Below are 26,838 nucleotides of genomic sequence, written 5' to 3'. Positions count from 1 at the left end.
CTTTATAGCGTGGATCCAGGATGCTAGCCAACCAGTAGTCATCATCGTTCATCATTTTGGCAATGCGGGGGTCCCTTTTTAGGATCTGCAAGGCATAATCTGACATGTGGGCCAATGTTCCCGTGTCAATGATGCACTGCGAGTGCTGGGTGGAGGAGCACTTTCAGGCAAATCCACATCCCTCCAGTCACGCACAAACCCAGTACCAGACCTTGCCACGCCAACATTTTCTCTTGCCCCACGAGAAGCATCCTCCTCCCCTAAATAAACATCCCCATCATCATCCTCCTCCTCCTCTTCTTCCTCCACCTCGTCCACGACAGTTCTCTGAACAGACAATGGCTGACTGTCATTAAGGCTTCCCTCCTCCTCTTCCTCATCATCCTCGGCTGCAGGACTTTACAGAGGTCTTTCAGCTTCGACCACTGCACACTTGTCAACTCCATGTCTGCCCTCAAAGTGCCTGCCCGTGTATCCTCCCACAAATGCATTACGGCCTGCCTCTGTTCGCACAGCCGCACAACCATGTGCAGGGTGGAGTTCCACCTTGTTGCAACGTCGATAATTAGGCGGTGCTTGGGAAGGTGGAGCAATCGCTGCAGTTTCTGCATACGACTGGAGTGTACCGGCGACCGGCGGATGTGCGAGCACAGTCTTCGAACCTTATGGAGCAGGCCTGTTAACTCTGGATAATTAGTGAGGAAGCACTGCACCACCAGGTTCAAGGTGTGAGCCAAGCAAGGTATGTGTCTGAGTTTTGAAAGGGCTATGGCTGCCACAAAATTCTGGCCGTTATCACTAACTACCTTTCCTGCCTGTCGCTGAAAGTAGTCGGCCAGTACCTTCGCCGTGTGTCTGTCGCCCAAACACATCATCTGCAATACAGCCTGCTGACGCTTTCCACTAGCTGATCGATAGTGGGACACATCGTGTGCACCACTGTCAGCTGCGGATGCAGTGCTCGTGCGACTGCGTCTGTGGACGAGCTTTCGCTTCTGGAGGAGGAGGAGGGTCGAACGCCTACAGCCAATTGTTTCCTATACCATGGGCTAGGCAGCACTGTGCCATCACCGCTGTCCCCTGTGGACCCTGCATCCACCACATTAACCCAGTGCGCAGTGATGGACACGTAACGGCCCTGGCCATGCCTACTGGACCATGCATCAGTTGTGATGTGCACCTTTCCACTCACTGATTGCTTGAGTGCATGGACAATGCGGTCTTTCACATGAAGGTGGAGGGCTGGGATGGCTTTGCAAGAAAAGAAGTGGCGACTGGGTAGGTCATAGTGTGGTACTGCGTAGGCCATGGGTTGGCGGAAAGCTGCGCTTTCAACCAACCGATAGGGCATCATCTCTATCGAGATTAGTTTGGCAATGTGGGCGTTCAAGCCCAGTGTACGCGGATGAGAGGATGAGTACTTTATTGTCCTACTCATAGTCTCTGGCAGGGTGAGCTGGACTTGAGAGCTGCATATGGTGGAACTAGCGGTGGACATGGCGGACTGAGAGAGGGTTGATGATGGTGATGGAGTTGGTGTTCTTTCTGATGGCCTAGATTCAGTCTTTCGTTGCAATAACAGTGTGTTTCCCTGACTGATTTGCCCTTGCGACGACAACTCAACATTTGCTGCTGGTGGTGTGCTAACCGGTGGACTTACAGTGGGGAAAACAATGTAGCGTTGCTGACTACCTTCTTTGGGAGCAGTAGCATATGTGGTACGTGAGTTTTGGTAGTCCGTCCACGCTTGCAAGTGCATGGTGGTTAAATGTCTTAGCATGCAACTGGTATTCAAATTTCTCAGATTTTTTCCTCGGCTAAAGGTCTTTGCGCACTTCTTACAGATAACCTTTGCCTGATCATTAGGATTTTGTTCAAAAAAGTGCCACACTGCACTCTTCCTACTATGGAAGACATTTTGAGGCCTTGCACGCTGTGCTATTTTGACCGTCTGGCCAAGCTGTCCTGCAACTCTTTTGGTTTTTGTAACCCATTTTTGGACTGCTCCGGGCCTGCCAGATAACAGCTGTCGATGCCCACTGCGGATGCTCCTCCTCCTCTTCTGAGCTATTGGCAGCGGCACCCTCTACCCCCAATGGATGCCAATCTGGGTCAACAACTGGGTCATCCATCACCTCCTCTTCAATGTCATGTGCACCTTCCTCTGTGTCACCGTGTATGGTGGTATAGTATGCGGGAAGGGGCACCTGAGTTTCATCTGGGACAGATTCTGGCTCAGTACACTGCGAGGACAATGTAGTTCTCTGAGTGAATGTACCAGCAGAATCATCTATCAGTGGCTGTGCATCAGTACACTCCATGTCAGATTCATCTTTGCCTGGGTAATTCATGATTTGACTTGATAACCCAGGCATGGTATGTGAAAACAGCTCCATGGAGTAATCTGTAGTGTGGCCTGCCGCATCCTTCAATTTTGGTTGGGGTGAAGGACACAAGGAAAGGTGTGGTTCATGAACATGAGCCTCCAATGATGACTCGGTGCTTTTATTTTTTTAAACTTCAGAAGAGGAGGCGATAGAGCTGGAGGCTGAGTCAGCAATGTAAGCCAAAACTTGTTCTTGAAGCTCCGGCTTTAAAAGCGGTTTACCTACTCCCAGAAAAGGGAGCCTTTGAGGCCTTGTGGAGCCAGACGATGACGCAGGCTCAACACCTCCTGCATTAGGTGCTATTTTGCTTTTGACACTACCAGCAGATCCACCACCAACACCAACACCATCATTACCAGCTGCCAACCCCCGCCCACTTCCACGGACTCTTCCACCACACTTCCTCATTTTTGGGGAAAATGTACCCAAAAAGCCACCAACTATATGGTACTGTAAAACAAGGTACAAGGTGTATATAGTAGTGGGGAGAACTGGCATCTCTGTAGACTTCAGGACACAGTTGGATTCTGTCAGGCCCTGTTTATTTTACACTGCAATGTGACAGGCAGATTCTGGATGGTGTAATAAAGGTGGATAGAGGACTGTGGAGAATTGGAATCTCTGTAGACTTCCGGACACAGTTGGATTCTGTCAGGCCCTGTTTATTTTACACCGCAATGTGACAGGCAGATTCTGGATGTTGTAAGAAAGGTGGATAGAGGACTGTGGAGAATTGGAATCTCTCTACACTTCAGGACACAGTTGGATTCTGTCAGGCCCTGTGTCTATAACACTGCAATGTGACCGGCAGAAATTGCCTAGTGTATGACAAACTACAAGGTGTATATAGAATTGGGCAGAATTGGAATCTCCCTAGAGTGTGGGTCTGTAAGAACGGAAAAAACTCCTTGACTTTTCCTTACAGAGTCACACACGTAGATAGCTTCAATTTGGCCGTGATAACAGCCGTTACACGGTACTGAGAGAGGAGCTTGCATGTACACCGCTGTACGGTGTATGTAAAATTGTCAAGCTCCGTGTTTTTGTATACGGACTGACACACGCTGTCTCTCTCTAGTTTTGAATGTAATCAAAGAGCAAATACACTAAACTGTTTGAAAAACAGACAAAACTATAAGGTGTAGGTCTGTAAGAACGGACAAACTCCTCGACTTTTCCTTACAGAGTCACACACGTAGATACTTCAATTTGGCCATGATAACAGCCGTTACACGGTACTGTGTGAGGAGCGTACACCGCTGTACGGTGTGTGAAAAAATGAACGCTCACTACCTCACCAGGACAAAACAATACATTTTGGATTGCTTTTAAAAAAGCAGTTTGAACACCAGTGTGCACACAGCAATGCAGCTAGCCTTAAAAGACAGGCTAATCACCACCAGCGCTGCTGCACAAAAGCAAAAATCTTCACCTTTCACTGCACAGTAACTACAGTGAAAAGCGCTGGCAGCAGAAGCAGTTTTTTTTTCTTTTTGCCTTCCCAACGCTCTCCCTACAGAATCAGCAGCTGCAGCAGCTCTCCCTATTCTGAGATCAGCACGAGTAACATGGCGGTCGGCGTCCCCACCCTTTTATACCCCCTGTGACGCCACACAAAGCAAGGCAATCACTTGCATACCCTTCTCCAAGATGGTGGTGACCGCTGCCTATGTTATCACGTTGCCCACAGTGTCCGTTCTTCCTGATTGGCTGAAAAAGGGCGCTAAAGCATCTTTTGAAACGCGACTTTGGCGCTAAAGTCACCAACCTCGTGGCCGACCTCATGCTAAGGTCAGGTTTCATTTCATGAAACCCGACTTTGGCGAAAGTCGGCAACTTTTGAATTTTTTCGACCCGTTTCGCTCAACTCTACCAAAGACCTGAATGTTCCTGTGTCTACCGTGCACAGTGTCATCAAGAAGTTTAAAGCCCATGGCACTGTGGCTAACCTCCCTAGATTTGGACGGAAAAGAAAAATTGACAAGAGATTTCAATGCAAGATTGTGCGGATGTTGGATAAAGAACCTCGACTAACATCCAAACAAGTTCAAGCTGCCCTGCAGTCCGAGGGTACAACAGTGTCAACCCGTACTATCCGTCGGCGTCTGAATGAAAAGTGACTGTATGGTAGGGGACCCAGGAAGACCCCACTTCTTACCCCGAGACATAAAAAAGCCAGGTTGGAGTTTGCCAAAACTTACCTGAAAAAGCCTAAAACGTTTTGGAAGAATGTTCTCTGGTCAGATGAGACAAAAGTAGAGCTTTTGGGGCAAAGGCATCAACATAGAGTTTACAGGAGAAAAAAAAGAGGCATTCAAAGAAAAAAACACGGTCCCTACAGTCAAACATGGCGGAGGTTCCCTGATGTTTTGGGGTTGCTTTGCTGCCTCTGGCACTGGACTGCTTGACCGTGTGCATGGCATTATGAAGTCTGAAGACCACCAACAAATTTTGCAGCATAATGTAGGGCCCAGTGTGAGAAAGCTGGGTCTCCCTCAGAGGTCATGGGTCTTCCAGCAGGACAATGACCCAAAACACACTTCAAAAAGCACTAGAAAATGGTTTGAGAGAAAGCACTGGAGACTTCTAAGGTGGCCAGCAATGAGTCCAGACCTGAATCCCATAGAACACCTGTGGAGAGATCTAAAAATGGCAGTTTGGAGAAGGCACCCTTCAAATATCAGGGACCTGGAGCAGTTTGCCAAAGAAGAATGGTCTAAAATGCAGAGCATTGTAAGAAACTCATTGATGGTTACCGGAAGCGGTTGGTCGCAGTTATTTTGGCTAAAGGTTGTGCAACCAAGTATTAGGCTGAGGGTGCCAATACTTTTGTCTGGCCCATTTTTGGAGTTTTGTGTGAAATGATCAATGTTTTGCTTTTTGCATCATTCTCTTTTGTGTTTTTTCATTTAAGACAAATTAAATGAAGATAATAATACCAAAGAATTTGTGATTGCAATCATTTTCAGGAAGAAACTGAGTATTATCTGACAAAATTGCAGGGGTGTCAATACTTTTGGCCACAACTGTACATACACATATAGCTTTGATGCCATAAAAGGAGGGGGTCCAGACACATTTCAAGCACAGGGATCCCAAGCTGTCAATGTCCGCCCCTGCTCTAACACACCCTACTCTTGGATCCCAGGACACAATAGCGACTTTCCCAGTACCCCCTAGGACTGAGGTAACCACCCCGTCATCTATTACCATTTTAACTCCTATAATTGCTGGATGAATCTAAATCAACAGTGCAGCTTCTATGTGTCACATATGCTCAGTACAACAAACTCATTTGCATTTGTCCTCCCTGAGAGCTATCAGATCTGCTGTACTGCCCTTCCCCCCCACACTGGCTTCCTGTGAGATGGAGTCTAAAGGGCCTGTCAAACCACTAAGCGATATCGCTAGCAATATCGCTATAACGTCACTGTTTTTTGTGACATAGCAGCAATATTGCTAGCGATATCGCTATGTCTGATACTTACCTCCGACCGCTCCCCCGCTGGTTATCGCTGATCGCGCGAGAACATCCTGGACCGTTTCTCGTCGTCAGCTTCCTGTTGGGATTCCTGTGGCGCTGACGAGTGATGCGTGGACGCAGACGGGAGGACGTCAGGATCGCCTCGTCTGACAGGTAAGTAGCGACCCCGACCCCTGCGATGTCACTGGTGAGATCTGCTTGTGTGGCAGCTCACTAGTGACCACTTAGCGATGCAACAGCGATCCTGACCGCGTCATAACGCTGGTCGGGATCGCTAAGTGTGACAGTACCTTTAGGCCACATTCACACATTCAGTGTTTGGTCAGTATTTTTCATCAGTATTTGTAGGCCAAAACCAGGAGTGGAACAATCAGAGGAAAATTATAACAGAAACTCGTCACCACTTCTGTATTATCACCCGCTCCTGGTTTTGGCTTACAAATACTGAGGTAAAATACTGACCGAATATGGAACGTATGAAAGTGGCCTTAAAGGGATAGTACAAAGTTAACATTGCTTTAATCATATATATCTATTTATTATAATAGTCTATTCTATTTTCTCATATATTTTAATTTAAAAGCCCCTACCACTCTTTCTACTCTCTCTAATCTCTAATTGCTTTATCTTTTCTATCAAAGTAACATTTTATTAAGTTTTCTATGACCTACATGCCCATATAGCCGGCTTAGGCTCATTGATCCTACTGACAGATTCCCTTTTAACTTCAGGGGATATCAGTTTGTTCATTTAGCAAGAAGTAGAGATTGTGAATCAATTCCATTTGCTTTGCAGCAAATTAAATTGACAAGTGCATTGAAGAGGCAACAGCAAGAATACCAGCAAAAAGGTAATGGTCGTGCATGTGGTGGCCCAAAACAATTACTCACTCCTTATCCTCTCTGAAATGATTCAGTGAGCTAATTGTGTACATACTGAATTTGTGACCAAATCATCAGAAACAGACTACGAGGTGGCATGAGGGATCAACGACCTGTAGTGGAACCTGTCATCACCGCCCAGTGCTGTGTGTATCGCTCTCTCTAAATACTGAAGAGACAACCACTCACAACCTATCAATTCATGGAGGGGGCGAGTGCTTAATATAAAATTGCATAAAAGCGTCTTGTATAGGGCGCTGGCCACACACAGGTAATGCCCAGTGTCTGGCTTAAAGTCTATTAGTGACCACCATACTATTAGATTAGGCGAGATGCCCAGCACTATCTAGGTGCTTCCCTTGAGAACAGGCACCCCAGTTTACAAGGCCAACATTGATGGGCTTGAGACCAGCGCCCTATACAAGCCGCTTTTATGCAATTTTAATACCAAGCAATCAAATTGGTAGGTTGTGAGTGGTTGTCTCATCAGTATTTTGCACCTGTGTTGTGGTCATCTTTACCATATGGGTTTGCTTCATCTTGATTAGTGCATTAATTCTGAGACCTGGGCAGGTAAATTCTGATGTCCTTTTTTTTCTATGTTAACACCTACAAAACGGCAATATATTTGTGCAGCATGTCTGGATGTAAAATTGGACTAAAAAAACAGATATGTAAAGAAAAAATGTTTGTGACACACACACTTTGTGAGGTAGACGGTCAAATTTAAATTAATGGACCTGGAGGAATTTTTTTTGTTTGTTTTTTTTCTTTAAAATAAAAATCATTTCACCTTTCACGCAAAAATTGCATGAGAAATAAAAAAAAAAAAAAACAGAACAGTTACTTGTGAGAAATAAAAATAAAACCATCTCTTCCTAAAACTGATTTCAAAGTCTTTTCTGCGGCTTGCTGCTGCATTCTAGTGCATTAAGAATTAAGATAAAATTGCGTAATTAGAATTCAAATGCAGCAGGACATACTCCACAAGCTGTGCAGAGGTCATTGTGATATAAAGATGTAACCTCTCATTGTAATCCGGTTTCTGATTATAATGAAATGCTGAAAATTATAAAAAATTTTTACAGAACAGAAAATGTCAGTCTATTACAAGGCTCCGTGATCAATGTGAAAATTGCAAGGTGTGAAAATATCACTTTAATAAAAAAATAAACATAAAAAGGTGCTTTAAAAACAAAATAAATGATTTCTATTTTAGGTATTTATTCTGCTCAAATGGGCAATTTGGGTGGAGTGGGAACATTCCTCATGTTTCCTATGAAGGGCAACTAGTTTACCTCGATTATCTTGGACTGGAGGTTGTTGCTCAGGTGCTATTCCTGCCACTATGGTATCCGCTTTAGACTGATTATTATTCTACTGTGTGTTTTAGACATCATTATTCTGATGCATTACGCTATTATACAGACGTAAAACCATTTTCCTGCTGTTTGGAAAAGTGACTATTCAGTTGCATTAGAAAGATAAATTATTATTAGTAATGACACAGTGCCATCCAGTTATAAAACTAGAAATTACCACAGTTTAATCGCAAAAGGTTTATTGTAAAAACAGTAATAAAACAAATAGTTGTATCAAACGGTTTTCCTATTATAGAGGAGTTGATAACAAGTGCAGTTGCAATGACAGTTGTGTGTCACCAATGGATGCCAAAAATGGAAAGACTCCTGGTTGCACCATACGTGATATATTATACGAACTGTAAACATCTAGACCCCAAATAAAAATGACATAGTTTATGATGTGAAAAAAACAAATATGACAAATATTTGGCAAATTAACATATAAAATAAGGACAGAAACAATACAACAAATAAATGGGTAAAAATGCATGGAGAGGACAGTTGTTAAAAGATACATAATAATTAGCAATGGAAAATGAGGTGCAAATATGAGACTCTCACTAATAAAAGTCTGATCGGTGTGATTCTAGTTCTAAGTGCACTAAATGGTTTCCCATCCATTTCATTGTACTCCTTTTAACTCCTACTCATGTCAGTGAAAAGTGACCAGAGATGCCTATCCCTCCACCCCAATATTGGACGTGACTAAGCATTTCTAATGTATACTCACTATCACATATGGCCTCTTCTTTGATGCTGCTCCTTCTGTCTTGGAGAGCAGTGCCCCTTTTTCTTAAAACACAACACGCCTACAGTAGAGGAATGGTGAAAGTCTGACCCTAGGCTCCCCTGCCTCTGCATTGGAGCAGGAAGGACCATTGCTGATGACGATGGGATGTGTCCCTCCACAAGCATAGAACAGTTAAGGTGATCATAGCTCAGACTTTCCTTCCAAGGCCTGTGCAGTGGCCAATTTGTATTCAATAGGCCTCTTCCTATAAGCCTCAGAGATTTGGAAGCAGTGTGGTTTACATTCCTACTTACAAATGGCAGTTTATTATCACTAACGCTATAGTTCAAGTTTAAAAACCAAGTATAAAAAAGTGAGAAGTAAGAAATATTTTGTAAAATATTCTGTAACCATACTACTAGATAGGGTGAGATTAGGGCACCAAGGTTAGTTCCCACATATGCTTTAGCAGTGTAGATCAAGCCATGACTACAATTGCATATATTGTCTCATTTCCAGTATTATACATTTTTCATAGGAAATATTTATTGATATATAGAGATTAATTACATATTTACTTTCAAAATTAATCCACAGAAACAGTACCTGCGGTTGTCTTGGGGGATTTCTGGGGTGCAAAAGCCACACAAATTGTGGCCTAGTCATCATAAAATGAGGTTCAAAATATAAACTACCTTCACTTCCTCTTTTAAGGTTCCATTTACTATAAACATTTCCTATCTTGTCCTTGCTAGGGGGAAGGAAGCCCAAACGCTAGGGAAAGGGGGAGTGGAGACCCCTAGGCAGGATGTAATAGCACCCTGCCTCCTCTACTGTCCCTATATTGGTTCCACACCAATCGCTGAGCACGAAAAAAAGCCCTGTATTTCCCTAGAGCTAGGCCTTGAATAGGGAAGGGGGGATGAGCACTGGTCAGTCCCCACTGTACACTAAATAAAATGGAGACAAGAAGGGAGACAAACAAGGGGGAAGCACCAGAGAGGAAGTAAGCCGACTGCTATAGCGCCAAGCCTTCACAAAGGAAAATGTGAATATCACCAGCGTCTCCTATGAAGCAGACTGGGAGTCTATAAACACCCAGGTCCAGGTGTGTCAATTAGAGCTGGAGGGAGATTGCCATTGGGTCCAAACATCAGAAGGATTAAGAAGGCATCTGCAATGCCAAATGCAAAGACCTTCTGCATCCAGATGCAGAGCAACTCTCTGTTGCACCTGACACACCCATGACACTCCCTCAATCCAATGAAATCTCCCTCCCAGCTGTGATTAGCAGAACTTTGGAGGGGGTAAAAACAAATGACACCATAGAAGACTAAAGAAAACGTCTAGTTGGGTTGCAAAGCAGAGATTTCAAATATTGCGCTCCAGAAGAAACAAATCTGTGGCACAGCACAAAACTGAAAAGCATTGCAGAATCAGGGGAGTTCTATAATATTTACAAGGTATTTAACTCCATTTTATTAGCAAGCTATAGGTCCTCTTTAAGAAGAATTTTAAGCTACAATAATCACATTTTTCAGATTATACAATGTACAACATGCAGGATTCACCTAAGTTTAGACAATAGAGAACATGGGGAAGCAATTCAAACTTTCTTCTAGAGCAGAGGTAGTAGAGGGAAGACTTATACATCTTTGGTGGTACATGGGAGGGGTTCTTTGTTGTTCTTTGTTGTTGAGGTCTTGCAGGTATTGACATTTTGACATCACCATCCTGAGTGGTCAAGGTGGTAATGGAGTTCTAGTTTGATTACCTGTTTGTCTAGCATAAAGCCTTTTCCTTGGTTTTTTAGCATACAAGGGAGATTAAACCTGTATGACTGTTATGCAATATTATAATAAAAAAACACTATCTAGATGCCAGAAAGGCAATTCAGGCATCTAAATACGAAAGGACTCTTTACAGTTAGAGCAGTCAAACTGTGGCATGACCCTACTGCAAGAGGTAGTAATGGAAGTACATATCAGTAATTTAAAAAGGGCTATTTGCTTTTCTCATAACAAATGCCATTGTGAGTTATAAATATTCTAGTTAAAGCGAATGCATTCTCAACCTATGTAAGTGTGGCTGCTGGGTCCCCCTTTTTACTTTTGGAGTTTATGCAAAACATGCACAATTATATTAATAGGTGGGCAAACAACAAAAATAGCAGAACACGTAGAATAAGTATTATGATTAAAAAATAAAAACAACATAAAATATGTAAACAGCTTTCCCAAAACCATAGCTCCTAAGGACTGAACTCAATCCAAGAAACTCTGCTAATCTCAATCAGAAAAAGCACAGAGCGCATAAATGTCATCTCCTAGGAGAAGTCTGAGCATTCCTCAGTTTTAGACGGCTGAAGATCTCCTCCTTTATGTTCAAGTGTATGAGGAAAATGGAATGAAAACCCGGTCACATTATTTGATTCCGCTTTGGGTAAATATGTTCTAATACATTTCCAAAGTTGGTAGGTCACAGTGAAGGCAAACACTGCACAGCCATTGTCCCATGCTACAGTCCTAGCAGATCAGGATACATTCAACCTGAGAAAAAGTAAGATTAGACAAAATGTCATTTTTATAGTAGGAATACATATTTAAAATTGCAAACATTGCTCCAACTATAAGTTTTATTTCTACGACAGTCTCCAAATCACACTTCTACCCTGTATGATGGCAAATGCAGGGCAAGTGCAGGGCACAAGTGGCAGCAGGTTCTCTATTTCATGAATTTAGGCTCCCTTTATCATCCAGCACCCTCCGTGCACTTCGCCAGAAATGTTACACCAGTCCAGTAACATCTCTATAAGTTTTTTGATAACTTTAGGAGGGAGGCGGGCTTTGCCACACCCAATCCCAGCTTAACTCTACCACTCCCAGTCCCGGCCCAGCTTTGCCACACCCAGTTCTGGCCCAGCTCTGGCCACGGGCATGAAAACTTCGAAGGTCACACATTTTGTGTTGAGCAAAAATCAAGTTTGATGTCAATATTCCGGCGAAAACACCTTCAAGAATTACGCCCTTCAATTTTTACATTTTATGGAGTGTAGAATACATCCTGTGTGCATGCGCACTGACACTACCTGAACCTGGAACGCACACACATTGTTAGTATCTAACATGCACTCCTCCCTGCAGACACCATTTACTACATCTCCAGGTGTCTTACTGTCAGGGCCAGCATCAGAATCTGGCATACCCAGGCAAGTGCTGTGGCCCTGAGCAGGCAGGGGAGCACTCTTGCCATTGGAGACACTGGCGCGCTATGGGGAGGCCAGTGTCTGTGCCAGTACCTGTGACTGCGAGTGGGCCCCCCAGCCTGCTCAGGGTCCCGGCACTTGCGATACTTACCTCCCCCCGCTCCACCGCTGTGGAGTCTTTACGTCTTCTGACTGTAACGTTCAGGCCAGAGGGTGCGATGATGTCAAGTCTTTATGCCCTCTCTCTGAGCAGTCCCAGCCCAGAGAGCCAGAAGACGGCGACGCTGAGGAGTGCAGAGCAGAGCAGTGGCCAGCAACAAGAGGAGAGTATTTGATTTTATTTTTTTGATGTTTGGGGGCCATTATACACTGAAGCATCATATATGGGTCTATCATATATGGAGCATTATATATGGGGCCCATGATACACTGGAGCAACATATATGGTGTCCATTATAAACTGGAGCATCAAATATGGGGTCCATTATATATGGAGCATTATATGGGCCCATCATACATTGGAGCATCATAGATAGGGCCCATTATATATGAAGCATTATATGAGGCTCATCACGGAGCATCATATATGGAGCCTCATATGGGACCCATTATATATGGAGCATCATGTGGGGCCAATTATATATTGAGCATCATATATGGCCTATTATATATGGGGTCCATTAAATATGGAGCATTATATTTGGACAACTATGGAGCAATATATGGGGCTCATTATACTGTATGGAATAATACAGTATATGTGGCTCAATCTGTATGAAGCAATACAGGGGGTTTATTGTTCTGTATGGAGCACTATGTGGTCCCCATAATACTGTATGAAGGACTATAATGTCTGGTTTCTGAGCTATTGTAGAATTTACAATAGATATCACTCATTTAATGTAAGAAGTAAGTGAAATCATTGGCATTGTACTATTCCTATATTTCTTATCTATACATCACGAATCGTGGTATGTATTAAAGGGGCCCACTGAGACTCTTCTGCCCGGGGCACACGAAAACCTGGAACCAGGCCTGCTTACTGTAGTGATTGGAATCTGCAAAGGGAAGCCAGGGACGTGAATGCCTGTTTACACCAGAAATGGCACTGTGTGTGAGAGGCCAGGCTCAGGCAGTGTCAGTGCGCATTGGAGCACACGAGGCACAGTTCAGACAGTGTTCACTCTTGTAAGCGAGTGAGGTCAATTAGAAGCAGGGAAAATCTCTCAACATGCAAAATGAGGTGGTATAACTTTGTACCTACCTCTTGGCAATCCCAATGGTGCACCGAAGCCCCCTCACTTGCAAATTAAAAGATCTTTGTTGTCAGGCACTTTAACGGTAACAGGTAGAGTGTTGGTATGATTTTTAAAGGGGTTAACTCCTCTGGATCACAACATAGATTGTTTCATTAGAATGTTAGGCAGTGGCGGATTAAGTGGACTATGGGCCCGGGGCTGTTCATAAAACCTGGGCCCCTGTACCCCCTTTCCCACCTGAGCGCTGCGGTCCCCGTGCGGGAATTGACAGCCGTACGGACCGCAGCACTTGGTTTGCTGCGGGTCCATACGGAAAACCCGCCACCATTCCACCATGTGAAGCCCCCACTTATCCCCCCTTCATCCTGTGAAGCCCCCACTCACCCCCTTCATCCTGTACAACCCCAGTCACCCCCATCATCATATACAGCCCCCAGTCACCCCCCCGTCATCATATACAGCCCCCAGTCACCCCCCGTCATCATATACAGCCCCCAGTCACCCCCCGTCATCATATACAGCCCCGTCACCCCCCCGTCATCATATACAGCCCCCAGTCACCCCCCGTCATCATATACAGCCCCCAGTCACCCCCTTCATCATATACAGCCCCCAGTCACCCCCCTTCTTCATATACAGCCCCCAGTCACCCCCCTTCATCATATACAGCCCCCAGTCACCCCCCCTTCATCATATGCAGCCCCCAGTCACCCCCCTTCATCATATACAGCCCCCACTCACCCCCCGTCATCATATACAGGCCCCAGTCACCCCCCCGTCATCATATACAGGCCCCAGTCACCCCCCCTTCATTGTGTACAGCCCCCACTCACCCCCTCCCCCATTTAATTCATTTTATAAATAAAAAAAAATAAAAAAAGTTCCCCATACTTACCTCACAGCCGGCTCGCTCCCCAGCAGCGCCTCTGCTTTCAGCATCCTCCGGGACATGTCGGCGCGTGCACGATGACGTCATCACGCACGCCCGACATCTGACCCGGAAGTACAGCCGGAGGGAGCCGGAGCTGAGCAGCCGTCAAGGTGACGGCCGTGCACAGCTCCCGACCCCTCATAGAATGTGACGCGGGCGGCTGTCTGCTGCCGGCGGCGTCACAGGCAGCACAGGGCACGGCCGGCCCTGTACAGGTGCTGGGGGTGCGGCCCGGGTGGCATTTGCCTCTCTGCCACCCGGCCCAGCCCGCCCCTGCCCCTGCCCCTGGGCCCCCAAAAAACCTTGGGCCCGGGGCGACCGCCCCATCCGCCCCTATTAGGATCCGCCATTGATGTTAGGGGTGAAAGAAGCCCTTTCACCCATTAATGTCCAATGACAGACACAGTCCATCATGGCCGGGTGTAAGTTCCCACACCAGGACAGACTGTGTCCGTCATGCATTTAAACTACCACTGCGTGGGTAGTTCTGTGTCGACAGCTGTCTGTGACAGCTGAGAGGCACGGAAAGAGATGCAGGGACCCATGCCTTCGGTCCCACACCCAGATCGCTGTGATTGGGCAGTCAATCTGACTGACCGATCATAGCATGACCGTGCAGGAGATGCTGAAATATTAGCACCTCCCGCCCAGTCAGTGCAGGAGCTCAACGCTGCCAGTGGCTGAGCTTCTTCACTAACAGCCAGGAGCAGTGTCCGCGCCACCCCTGGCTGTTAACCCCCTAAAAAAAGTCAAATAAAACACAATCTTTTGATGAATGTAAATAAAAATAGTATAACTGAAAACGCCATCTTGTCCCACCAAAAACAAGCTGCCATACATCTCCACCAGTGGAAAAGTAAAAAAGTTATAGCTCTCAAAATAAAACAATGCTAAAATAATTATTTTTTCTATAAATGTTTTTATTGTGTAAAAGCGCCAAAACATAAAAAAATGATAAAAATGAGGTGTCGCTGTAATCGTAGTGACCTGAAGAATAAAGCTCCCTTTATAATTTTACCACGCACAGAATAGAGAGAGAAAAAAAACAATTCCTGAATTGCTGGTTTTTGTTCATCCTGCCTCCACAAAAATTGGAATAGAAAGTGATCAAAAATGTCATGTGCCTGAAAATGGTACCAATAAAAAAGTCAGCTCGTCCCGCAAAAAACAAGACCTCACATGACTCTGTCCGCCGAAATATGGAAAAATTATAGCTCTTAAAATACGGTGATGCAAAAATTTCTTACAAAAAATGCATCTTTTAGTGTGTGACAGAAGCTAAACATAAAAAAAGATATAAATCTGATATCGCTGTAATCGCACCGACCCAAAGAATCAGGTTGCCATATCATATCGAACGAGGAACGGTGTAAAAAATAAAACCAATTCTTCACTTTTTGTGGATTTGTTCATTCTGCCTCCCAAAGATCGCAATAAGGCAATCACAGTGGTTTACCCCCACATATGGAGTATCAGCGTACTCAGGACAAATTGCACAAAAACTTTTGGGGTCCAATTTCTCCTGTTACCCTTGGGAAAATAAAAAATTGGGGGCAAAAAGATCATTTGTGTGTAAAAAATATGATTTTTTATTTTCACGGCTGTACGTTAACTTCTGTGAAGCACTTGGGGGTTCAAAGTGCTCATCACACATCTAGATAAGTTCGTTTGGGGGTATGGTTTCCAAAATGGGGCCACTTATGGGGGGGTTTCCACTGTTTAGGTACATCAGGTGCTCTACAAACGCGACATGGCGTCCGCTCTCGATTCCAGCCAATTTTACGTTCAAAACCTCAAACGGTGCTCCTTCTCTTCCAAGCCCTGCCATGCACCTAAAGAGTGGTCTTCCTCCACACATGGGGTATTGGTGTACTCAGGAGAAAATGCACAACAAATATGGTGGTTCCTTTTCTCCTGATACCCTTGATAAAATTTTAAAAATTTGGTCTGAAGTAAAATTTTTGTGAAAAAAAGTTAAATGTTCATTTTTTCCTTCCACATTGCTTCAATTCTTGTGAAGCACCTGAAGGGTTTATTAACTTTTTGAATGCGGTTTTGAGCACCTTGAGGGTGCAGTGTTTAGAATGGTGTCACTTTTGGGTATTTTCTGTCATATTGACCCCTCAAAGTGACTTCAAACGTGAGGTGGTCCCTAAAAAAAAATGGTTTTGTAAATTTTGGTGAAAAAATGAGAAATCGCTGGTCAAATTTTAACCCTCATAACTTTCTAACGAAAAAAAAAATTATGTTTCCAAAATTGTGCTGATGTAAAGTAGACATGTCGGAAATGTTATTTCTTAACTATTTTGTCTGATTTAGGGGCATAAAAATAAAAAATCTGAAAATTGTGAAATTTTCAAAATTTTTGCCAAATTTATATTTTTTTCACCAATAAACACAAGAAATTTTGAAGAAATTTTACTACTATCATTAAGTACAATGTGTCACGAAAAACCACTCTCAGAATCAGCGGGATACGAGGAAGCGTTCCAGAGTTATAACTGCATAAGTGACAGTGGTCATATTTCAAAATTAAGGCCTGGTCATTAACCTACAAAGTGGCTTGGCCCTTAAGGGGTTAAATGAAGGTATTAATTTCATATTCTATAAGAAAAAAAATTCTATAAATTGGAATCAATAGCGCCGTTAATCTCACAAAATCAGGTGAACATAAAACACAGAGTTACCTTTCTATAATAGTGTTGTTTTTTTCTAGCTCACCAGAGACAGTCTTCATCTGGTCTCGCAGTTTAAGCATTCTTGGAAAATACAAACAAATAAGTTAGGATCATCATTTGGAAGAACTACACTCCTGCACGGTCATCAAAAAAGCATACTAAAGGCTCATTCACACGTCAGTATTTGGTCAGTATTTTGCATCAGTGTTTGTATGCCAAAGCCAGGAATGGAACTTACCGAGAAAAAAATATAATTGAAAGACTGATGTCTGTTCTTTGTTTTGGAGACACTCCTGGTTTTGGCATACAAATACTGATGAAATACTGATCAAAAATACTGATGTGTGAAAGAGGCCTAAGGCTAGTTTCACATTAGTGTTTACGGCCGCAGCGTCAAGCTGCGCACGTCCGCCGTTAAGCCCCGCCCCCTGCCTCGCCTCCGCCGGTAGCTCCGCCTACGGGCGCAAGACGCTGCATGCGTCCTGCGTCCCCTATCTTTATCACTGGGGACGCAGGCCGTGCGCAGTATGCGTTTGGCGGCGCATGCGTCCTTTTGATGGTGCGTCGAGCGCAACCAAATTGCAACAGGTTGCGTTTGGCGCCGGTCGGCGCACGGTCAAAAGGCCGCATGCGCCGGCAAACGCATACTGCGCACGGCCTGCGTCCCCAATGATAAAGACGCAGGACACAGGGGACGCAGGACGCATGCAGCGTCATGCGCCCGTAGGCGGAGCTACCGGCGGAGGCGTGGCAGGGGGTGGGGTTTAACGGCGGCCGTGCGCAGCCTGACGCTACGGCCGTAAACGCTAATGTGAAGCTAGCCTAAGACTGTGACCAAACTTGAGTGGTTACTTTCTGTGTTCAGACCTGGGGAATAGGTCTTCAAAAAAATAATAGCAAGAAATCCATTTCAGAGCAAGAAATTTAATCTAACTCTGAAACTTCTAGTATTAAATAAGTAAAATAAGTATTCTCGTTACTGCCATATTTACAATGTGCAAACATTTTATATCTATACGTTCATTAGGCAATTTACACTAAAGTAAATGTCAGCTATTCAACACCCCATTTTGTTTTGTTTTTAATTTTAAAGAATTATTTCTTTCCTATATCTTAAAGCTCCCATTTTGATACATGGCTCCAAAGTTTAGCACAGATAAACATTTGAAAGATAACATTTTGGATTTCTGCAGTCTCCAAAAGGGGAAGCCAAAACCTACTGCACACAGTTAAAGGGAATCTGTCACCAGCTTCTTCCTACCCTGTCTGAGAGCAGCATGATGTAGGAGCATAGACCCTGATTCCAGTAATGTGTCACTTTCTTTACAGAGTTCTTCAGTTTTAATAAAATCACTGTTTTATCTGCTGCAGATCTAGCAGTTCTCTGAATGCTGAACTCTGTATAATCCCGCCCACACCACTGATTGAAAGGTCTCTGCACAGTGTACCCAGAAAGCTGCCAATCAGTGGAGGAGGCGGGGTTATACAGAGCTCATTAATACGGAGGACTACATAACAGTAGGTTTTCTAGTCCTGTAATGATAATCTCTTGCTGATAAAACAGTGAATTTATCAAAACAACAGCAAGCAGCCCACTAAGTGACACATTGCTGGAATCAGGGTCTCTGTCTCATGCTGCTCTCAGATGAGGTGGCAAAAACCTGGCGACGGATTTCCTTTAATACGCTAAACGCAATATGAAATAGTCAGAAATCCTATTCCTGCACCAGATAAGGCTAAAAGCATTATTTTCCTCTATGCAATTAAACTCTGTATCAGATGACTTTAAAGTTAGGTCCACAGACTGTTGGACCAAACCTAAAACTGTCATGATGTTAACATGTAGACAACAATATTCATGAATACAATGTATTGTTTTCTCTTCAATTATATACTACCAATGCTTGAAGGTTTTTACCACAAAATAGTGCACGTTATCAGAGCTTGCCCCTACCATAATGATAGAATCAATATATGAACTGTCCTATTATAATAAACAAAATGTCAAACCTTTTTGCCCAATGTGAACTTACAAAATTAGCCCAAATAATAAAAGAAGCCTAGCTTTGAATTAATATTCCACAAACCTGAATCAAAGGTGTATTTGTATAGTTCACCGCGCTATGCTGAGAAAGTGTGCAAAAAACTTGGTTGGAGGTAGATAAAAGTATTATTAGTTACTAAAGTTATTGGTACTTACTTGTAGTAGAGGAGTTGCAGAGTATTCTATGTAGGTTGTGATGTCTAGATAGCGAATAATTCACAGATTATCTTGTGATGATAATTTCTTTTGGTAGCTAGTAGTGCTGGTGGAGTAATAATAATAATAGTATTAGAGTACCAATAAATATTATCTATATTCCACACTGCAAATAGTGGAGTGCTTGCTTTCAGGTAGACAAATACTCCAATATCTCAAATGGAATAGAAACGCTTAAAAATAACTAGTGAGTACAGTCGACATACAATTTGCAGTGTGGAATATAGATAATATTTATTGGTACTCTAATACTATTATTATTATTACTCCACCAGCACTACTAGCTACCAAAAGAAATTATCATCAGGTCAGGGGCTCTGTAAAAACCAAACCACAGTCAGGTAGACCAACACAAATTTAGCCCACAACTGGCAGGAAAATTGTTTGGGATGCAAAGAAAAACCCACAAATAACATCAGCTGAAATACTGGAATCTTTGAAAACTAACAGTGTGGCTGCTTCAAGATGCACAACAAGGAGGCACTTGAAGAAAAATGGGCTGCATGGTCGAGTCGCCAGAAGAAAGTCATTACTGCGCAAATGCCACAAAGTATCTCACCTACAATACGCAAAACAGCACATCTCGCCTACAATACAGCACAGAGACAAGCCTCAAAACTTATGGAACAAGGTAATTTGGAGTGAGACCAAAATTGAACTTTTTGGCTAAAACCATAAACGTTACATTTGGAAAGAGGTTAACACAAGGCCTATGATGAAAGGAACACCATTCCTACTGTAAAGCACGGAGGTGGCGCCCTGATGTTTTAGGGATGTGTGAGCTACAAAGGCACAGGAAACATTGTCAAAGTTGAAGGAAAGATGAATGCAGCATGTTATCAGCAAATACTGGAGGCAAATTTGCTATAATCAGCCTGGAAGCTGTGAATGGGACGTCCTTGGACATTCCAACATGACAACGAACAAAACTTCTGCTGGGGTATGTAAACGTTTGAGCACAACTGTACGCAGTGCTGTGTAACATGATGATTGCATTATATTAAAAGGATACAAAGTTTAATGGGAGGAGTGCTTCTTTAACTCCCGAGAGCTCACCAGGCCATATCATGAAATGTCCTTGGGACTAACTCACCTAAGTGTTAGCTCCTGTTGCGCCGGACCACTGTATGAGAAGACAGGGCTATGGTTTGGTTGCAATAAACAGGTCTGCTGCAGTCTTTGGGCTAATCTGTCTACACTCTGCAAAAATAAGAGAACGTATTACTTTTCTTTAAGTTTAGCACTGTTAAAAAGACAAAGCTACACAAACTAGTTTTCTACTTGTCCATTCATCTCTAACTAGCACTCTACAGACTCAGAGAGAATGGACTGAATACCCACTATGTCCACGATTTACCTCAATTTAATTATGCCAAATCACATATGCCTGGTTATGTATGGCCAGCTTCAGTTAGTAAGGACGGATAACAAAATAACCCAATAAGGTAAAGTTAATAACTATATTTAGTTACTGCACATTGTTAACAGACTCCTCGTAGATCTGGAGGTCTTGAACACAGGCTGCCAAATATCCATTCACGAGTCCTAAGTGGTTCTGAATTTCAGTGATTGTCCTAGGATAAAAACAATTATAACTTTCATTTTCATGACTATTTTTTAATAAAGAGATCTCTTTATCAGTTTCCCACAGTCAAGAAGGCTATAAACCGCCCATGTAGTTGATCAGAAGAAGGGAAAATTCTCCATGAGGAAGAAGCCGATGTCCCTCATCTTAGGAGAGACTCAAAAGTCAATATGAGGATTAACAACTCCTCTCTCGTGCCATAGGAATGATATTATGCCAGCCTGGCTAATCAAGAGAACTGGGAATGCCGGGTGGTAAGTGGATTCTCAGGCCTCCTGTCCAGTGGTCACAGATTACTGACCTGGTCCATCGGGACCAGGCCTAAATGACTACAATGCACTGATGGCTAGAAGCACGCACATTTCAACTATATACTTAATAAATCTGAATTTTAGTCTCACACCTTCACGGCGAGTCTGCAAATGGTCTGAGGTCTGCCTGCTAATGAAGCAATGCAAAGAATGGCTGCTGAGCTTAGAAGTCTGGCGGATGTAATACAAAGCGGTGCATGGGATGTGTGCAGAGATATTAATTACATTGTAGTAATCTGTGTCACTTCAGATCAAATATTAATTCAGAGCCACTTGTCATGGAGACATTTTAAGCTAAATGATGCTGTCACCAGGTTTTTGCTACACCATCTGAGAGACCCTGATTCCAGCAATGTGTCAATTACTGAGCTGTTTGATAAAATCACCTTTATCTGCCGCAGATCAACCAGTTCCCTGAATCCTGAGCTCTGTATATCTCCGTGAACACCACTGATTGGATGCTTTCTGTCTATGCACAGGGTACATAGAAAGCTGTCAATCAGTAATAGGGCGGGGTTATACAGAGCTCAGAAATTTGAAGGACTAAATCACAGCAGATTTATTGGTTCTCTAGTGATAATATCCTGTAATAACAAAACTACAGCAAGCAACCTAGTAAGTGACACATCTCTGGAATCAGGGTCTCGGTGTCTACATTATACTTCTCTCAGATTAGGTGGCTAAAACCTGAAGCCTAATCACTAGGAGTTTACAAGCCACTAGTAGGGAACCACTGTCCAAGACCCTAAACCTTACTTTCCTCTAGACCAAATGAAATACTTGGGTGTGCATGAGAAAAGTGAAGAAGACTAAACCGTGAACAGATCATGCTAGTTACAAAAAAAAAAACAAAAAAAACTGTTGGCATAAATTCACATTTTGCCAACAAATTCTCATAAAAAAATTAAACTCTCTGTACACGATAGGAACCAAAGTCACAAAATTACCCTGAAAAAACATCATAATGATGAAAACACACACATTACCTATCAAAATGGAAAATCTTAACACTGAACTGCAAAGAGACTCATTTACTAAAATGCATACGAGGAAGATATTGGTTATTTGCATCACTACATAATTGTACCTCATCCTGCCGCTGTGTCCTGACAGAGCCACTCGATATTTCTCCACGACATCTTCTTGAAATATTTTCAGGACTTTCTTGGCTAAATCTGCTAAATTGATTCTGACAATAGATTTAGAATGGAGAATAAATATTACACAGAAAAGGGGCCATTTAGTTTATAAAAAGTCTAATTCAGTGACTCACTTGTCCAGCTTATGTATCTGCTCTTCATTGTAGGACAGCCCTGAAACAAAAAAGGAACACGATCTACATTCTGTATTAAAGGGGACAAGTCACCTCCAAAAAAGCTGATGGCCTGCAGATATAGCGGCAATATACGCGTACAGAGCGGTTATATTCTGTGTAACCGGTTTACCAGATCAGTGGCTAAAAGGAGAGAATTAAGTTATATTCTCCCTGCCTCCACTCATCAGGGCAGTGCATGTTTGCCCCACTGGCTTGAACTGTGCGCGTTCCGATTCCGCTATGTAAGGAGCATTGTAATGGCGCAGACAGACGGCCGTATAACTCGTGCGGGAATCCCATTGCAATCCTCGGAGTGGCTGTCTGCTCTCAGGAGAGACAATGAGTCCAAGGATTGCAATGTGATCCTCGCACAAGTTACTCACCCATCTGTCTGCACCATAACATTGACGCTACAGTGAAGGAAATAATTATGTGATCCCTTGCTGATTTTGTAAGTTTGCCCACTGACAAAGACATGAATGGTATATAATTTTAAAGGTACGTTAATTTTAACATTGAGAGATAGAATATCAAGAATAAAATTCAGAAAATCACATTGTATAAATTATAGAAACTTATTTGCATTTTGCAGTGAGAAATAAGTATTTGATCCCTCTGGCAAACAAGACTTTATACTTGGTGGCAAAACACTTGTTGCCAAGCACACCAGTCAGATGTTTTTTGCAGTTGATGATGAGGTTTGTGCACATGTTAGGAGGAATTTTGGTCCACTCCACTTTGCAGATCATCTCTAAATCATTAAGATTTTGAGGCTGTCGCTTGGCAACTCGGAGCTTCAACTCCTTCCATAAGTTTTCTATGGGATTAAGGTCTGGAGACTGGCTAGGCCACTACATGACCTTAATGTGCTTCTTTTTGAGACACTTCATTGTTGCCTTGGCTATATGTATGTTTTGGGTCATTGTCTTACTAGAAGATCCAGCCACGACCCATTTATAATATCTTGGCAGAGGGAAGGAGGTTGTCACTCAGGATTTTACAGTACATGGCTCCATCCATTCTCCCATTGATGTGGTGAAGTAGTCCTGTGCCCTTAGCAGATGAACACCACCAAAACATAATATTTCCACCTCCATGCTTGACAGTGGGGGCGGTATTTTTTTTTTGATCATAGGGAGCATTTCTATTCCTCCAAACACGGCGTGTTGAGTTAATGCCAAAGAGATAAATTTTTGTCTCATCTGACCACAGCACCTTCTCCCAATCACTCACAGAATCATCCAGGCTTTCATTGGCAAACTTCTGATGAGCCTGCACATGTGCCTTCTTGAGCAGGGGGACTTTGCCGGCACTGCAGGATTTTAAACCTTTACGGCGTAATGTGTTACCAATGATTTTCTTGATACTGTGGTCCCAGCTGCCTCGAGATCATTAACAAGTTCCCCTCCTGTAGTTTTAGGCTGATCTCTCACCTTCCTTATGGTCAAGGATACCCCCACGAAGTGAGATTTTGCATGGTGTCCCAGATCGATGACAATTGACAGTCATTTTGTATTTCTTGCATTTTCTTACTATTGCACCAACAGTTGTCTCCTTCTCACCCAGCATCTTACATATGGTTTTTCAGCACATTCCAGCTTTGTGCAGGTCTATGATCTTGTCCCTGACATCCTTATAAAGCTCTTTGGTCTTGCTGATGTTGTAGAGGTTAGAGTCTGACTTATTAATTGAGTCTGTGAACAGAAGTCTTTTATAAAGGTGACTATGTAAGACAGCTGTCTTTAATGAAGGTAACAAGTTGATTAGGCGTGTCTAACTGGTCTGTAGGAACCAGAACTCTTGCAAATAAATTTATAGAATTTATACAATGTGATTTTCTGGATTTTATTTTTGATATTCTATCTCTCTACCCTTAAAATTATAGACTGATCATGTCTTTGTCAGTGGGCAAACATTACAAAATCAGCAAGGGATCAAATACTTATTTCCTTCATTGTAACTAGATCAGGAGCTATCAATGTGCTCCTACAACCTGGTGCAGCACTTACAAGCTACTGGAAAGATCTTGTAAGCACTGCTCTTGTTCGACCACCGCTGCTAGTGTGAAGGAGTGGCCAATAACCTAGGCAATAAGGCACAAAAAATAAAACTATAATTATTGGGAAGGAGGGAAAAAGTATAATAAACTGTAAATTGGAATGTTTGCTTTTACAAGAACTATCCAATTATGATCATTGGTGAAGATGGGTTTAACCTTGTATTGTTGCAAACATCCCTAACTTCTAACTTCTTCATCATGACCCTCAAATTAAATTTCTATACCTTTGGGCTGGTAAGGAATTGTTGCATAGGTTCTCACCAGCCATAAAAATAAGGCATGAAGCCATCGTGATCTGGGTCCCCAGTCTTCCATTGTCCCCAAAACATCTTTATTGTATGACTAGCTGAAGAGCCCGGCGTTGCCTGGGCATAGTAACCAACTGTGGTTAGTTATAACAAATTATAATGATTATATTGCACATAAAAACATTTCACATCATATATTCAACACTACAGATTTGCAACACAAATTAACTAAATGATTACCCAAGTATTGATAGTATTTTATTTTCAACTCATTCAAGATTTTTGGTTTTTCCTTTCGGTGCAAAGATGAACAGATTTTTGGAAGTTCCAACTCTTGAACAGACCACGTAAAGTTGACCATGAGAAAAGCATGGAGATTGCAAATCGATCCCTACTGTAATATCCACACGTTATGAAGAATTCAAGTTATTAACCCCTTACCTACAATTAACGTAATATTCCGTCCATGTGACCATGGACCTAATTACCATGGACGGAATATTACGTCATCGCGATCAGCGGCGCCCACGTGGTGAGCGCCGCTGATCGCGGCCGAGTGTCAGCTAATTATCATAGCTGACACCCGGCACAATGTGTCAGGGGCGGTCACGGACCGCCCCCGACACGTTAACCCCTTGCACACCGCGATCAAACGCGATCGCGGTGTACCGGGGGTTAAAGGGAAGCATCGGCAAGGAGGGGGCTCCCTCCGTGCTTCCCTGAGCCCCCCACGGCAGCGCAATGTGCAGCGCTGCTGCGGGGGGCTCCTTTCCTCCAGGCCCCCGAATCCAAGATGGCGACGGGGGCCTTCGGGGGCCTGAGGAAGCTGGCTTCCTCAGTGCCTGCAAAGCGCAGGCATGAGGAAGCCTTCTGCAGTGCCTGTGTCAGATCGCTGATCTGTCACAGTGATCTGTGATGTGACAGATCAGCGATCTGTCACAGGACAGTGATGTCCCACCTGGGACAAGGTAATAAAGTAAAAAAAAAAAAAAAAAAGTGTTAAAAATAATTAAAAAAAAAATCGCTAAATAAATTAGTAAAAAAAAAATAAAATATTCTCCAATAAATCCATTTTTTCAAAATAAAAAAAAACAAAAACAATAAAAGTACACATATTTGGTATCGCCGCGTCCGTAATGACCTGCCCTATAAAACTGTCCCATTAGTTAACCCCTTTAGCGAACCCCTTAAAAAATAAAAATAAAAAACGAAGTAAAAAATAATGATTTATTATCATACCACCGAACAAAAAGTGCAATAACGTGCGATCAAAAAGACGCATATAAATATGCATGGTACCGCTGAAAACGACATCTTGTCCCGCAAAAAACGAGCCGCCATACAGCATCATCCGCAAAAAAATAAAAAAGTTATAGCTCGCAGAATAAAGCGATACAAAAATAATTATTTTTATATAAAATTGTTTTCATTGCAAAAAACCGACAAAACATAAAAAAACGACCTAAATGAGGTATTGCTGTAACTGTACTGACCCGAAGAATAAAAACGCGTTATCAATTTTACCGCACGCGGAACGGTGTAAACGCACCCCCCCAAAAGAAATTCATGAAACGCTGGTTTTTGTTCATTCTGCGCCCCAAAAATCGGAGTAAAAAGCGATCAAAAAATGTCACGTGCCCGAAAATGGTACCAATAAAAACGTCAACTCGTCCCGCAAAAAATAAGACCTCACATGACTCGGTGGGTCAAAATACGGAAAAATTATAGCTCACAATATGTGGTGATGCAAAAACTATTTTTACAATAAAAAGCGTCTTTTAGCGTGCGACAGCCGCCAAACATAAAAACCGCCATAAATCGTAAATCAAACCCCCCGTTATCACCCCCTTAGTTAGGGAAAAATAATAAAACTAAAAGAAAATGTATTTATTTCCATTTTCCAGCTAGGGTTAGGGTTAGGGTAGGGTTAGGGTTAGGGCTAGGGTTAGGGCTAGGGTTAGGGTTAGGGCTAGGGTTAGGGCTAGGGTTAGGGCTAGGGTTAGGGCTAGGGTTAGGGCTAGGGCTCAGATTAGGGTTAGGGGTGTGTTGAGGTTAGGGTTGGAGTTATAATTGGGGGTTTCCACTGTTTGGGCACATCAGGTGCTCTCCAAAGGCAACATGGCGTCTGATCTCAATTCCAG

The 26,838-nt window shown here is 43.1% G+C and overlaps 1 protein-coding gene across 1 annotated transcript in view; it reads right to left on the bottom strand.

Moving 5' to 3' along the window:
* Positions 1 to 8,296: 8,296 nt before the first annotated feature.
* The window catches only part of IKBKE (inhibitor of nuclear factor kappa B kinase subunit epsilon), a 131,222-nt gene continuing 112,680 nt past the window's right edge, over positions 8,297 to 26,838 (bottom strand). Inside the window, exons 16-21 of the mRNA XM_073587246.1 lie at positions 22,349 to 22,388; positions 22,163 to 22,264; positions 20,657 to 20,753; positions 20,273 to 20,379; positions 16,929 to 17,000; positions 8,297 to 11,395 (exon numbers count right to left, since the gene is read on the bottom strand). Of these exons, the coding sequence (XP_073443347.1) occupies positions 11,380 to 11,395; positions 16,929 to 17,000; positions 20,273 to 20,379; positions 20,657 to 20,753; positions 22,163 to 22,264; positions 22,349 to 22,388 (434 nt within the window). The 3' untranslated portion in view covers positions 8,297 to 11,379. The remainder of the gene's footprint in view (positions 11,396 to 16,928; positions 17,001 to 20,272; positions 20,380 to 20,656; positions 20,754 to 22,162; positions 22,265 to 22,348; positions 22,389 to 26,838) is intronic.

The sequence above is a fragment of the Dendrobates tinctorius genome, unplaced genomic scaffold, assembly GCF_039654945.1.
Source record: "Dendrobates tinctorius isolate UK_male_01 unplaced genomic scaffold, ASM3965494v1 ptg000098l, whole genome shotgun sequence".
NCBI classification, from domain to species: Eukaryota; Metazoa; Chordata; class Amphibia; order Anura; family Dendrobatidae; genus Dendrobates; species Dendrobates tinctorius.
The sequence above is the reverse complement of the archived record's forward strand: the minus strand, read 5'-3'. Positions and strand labels throughout refer to the sequence as shown.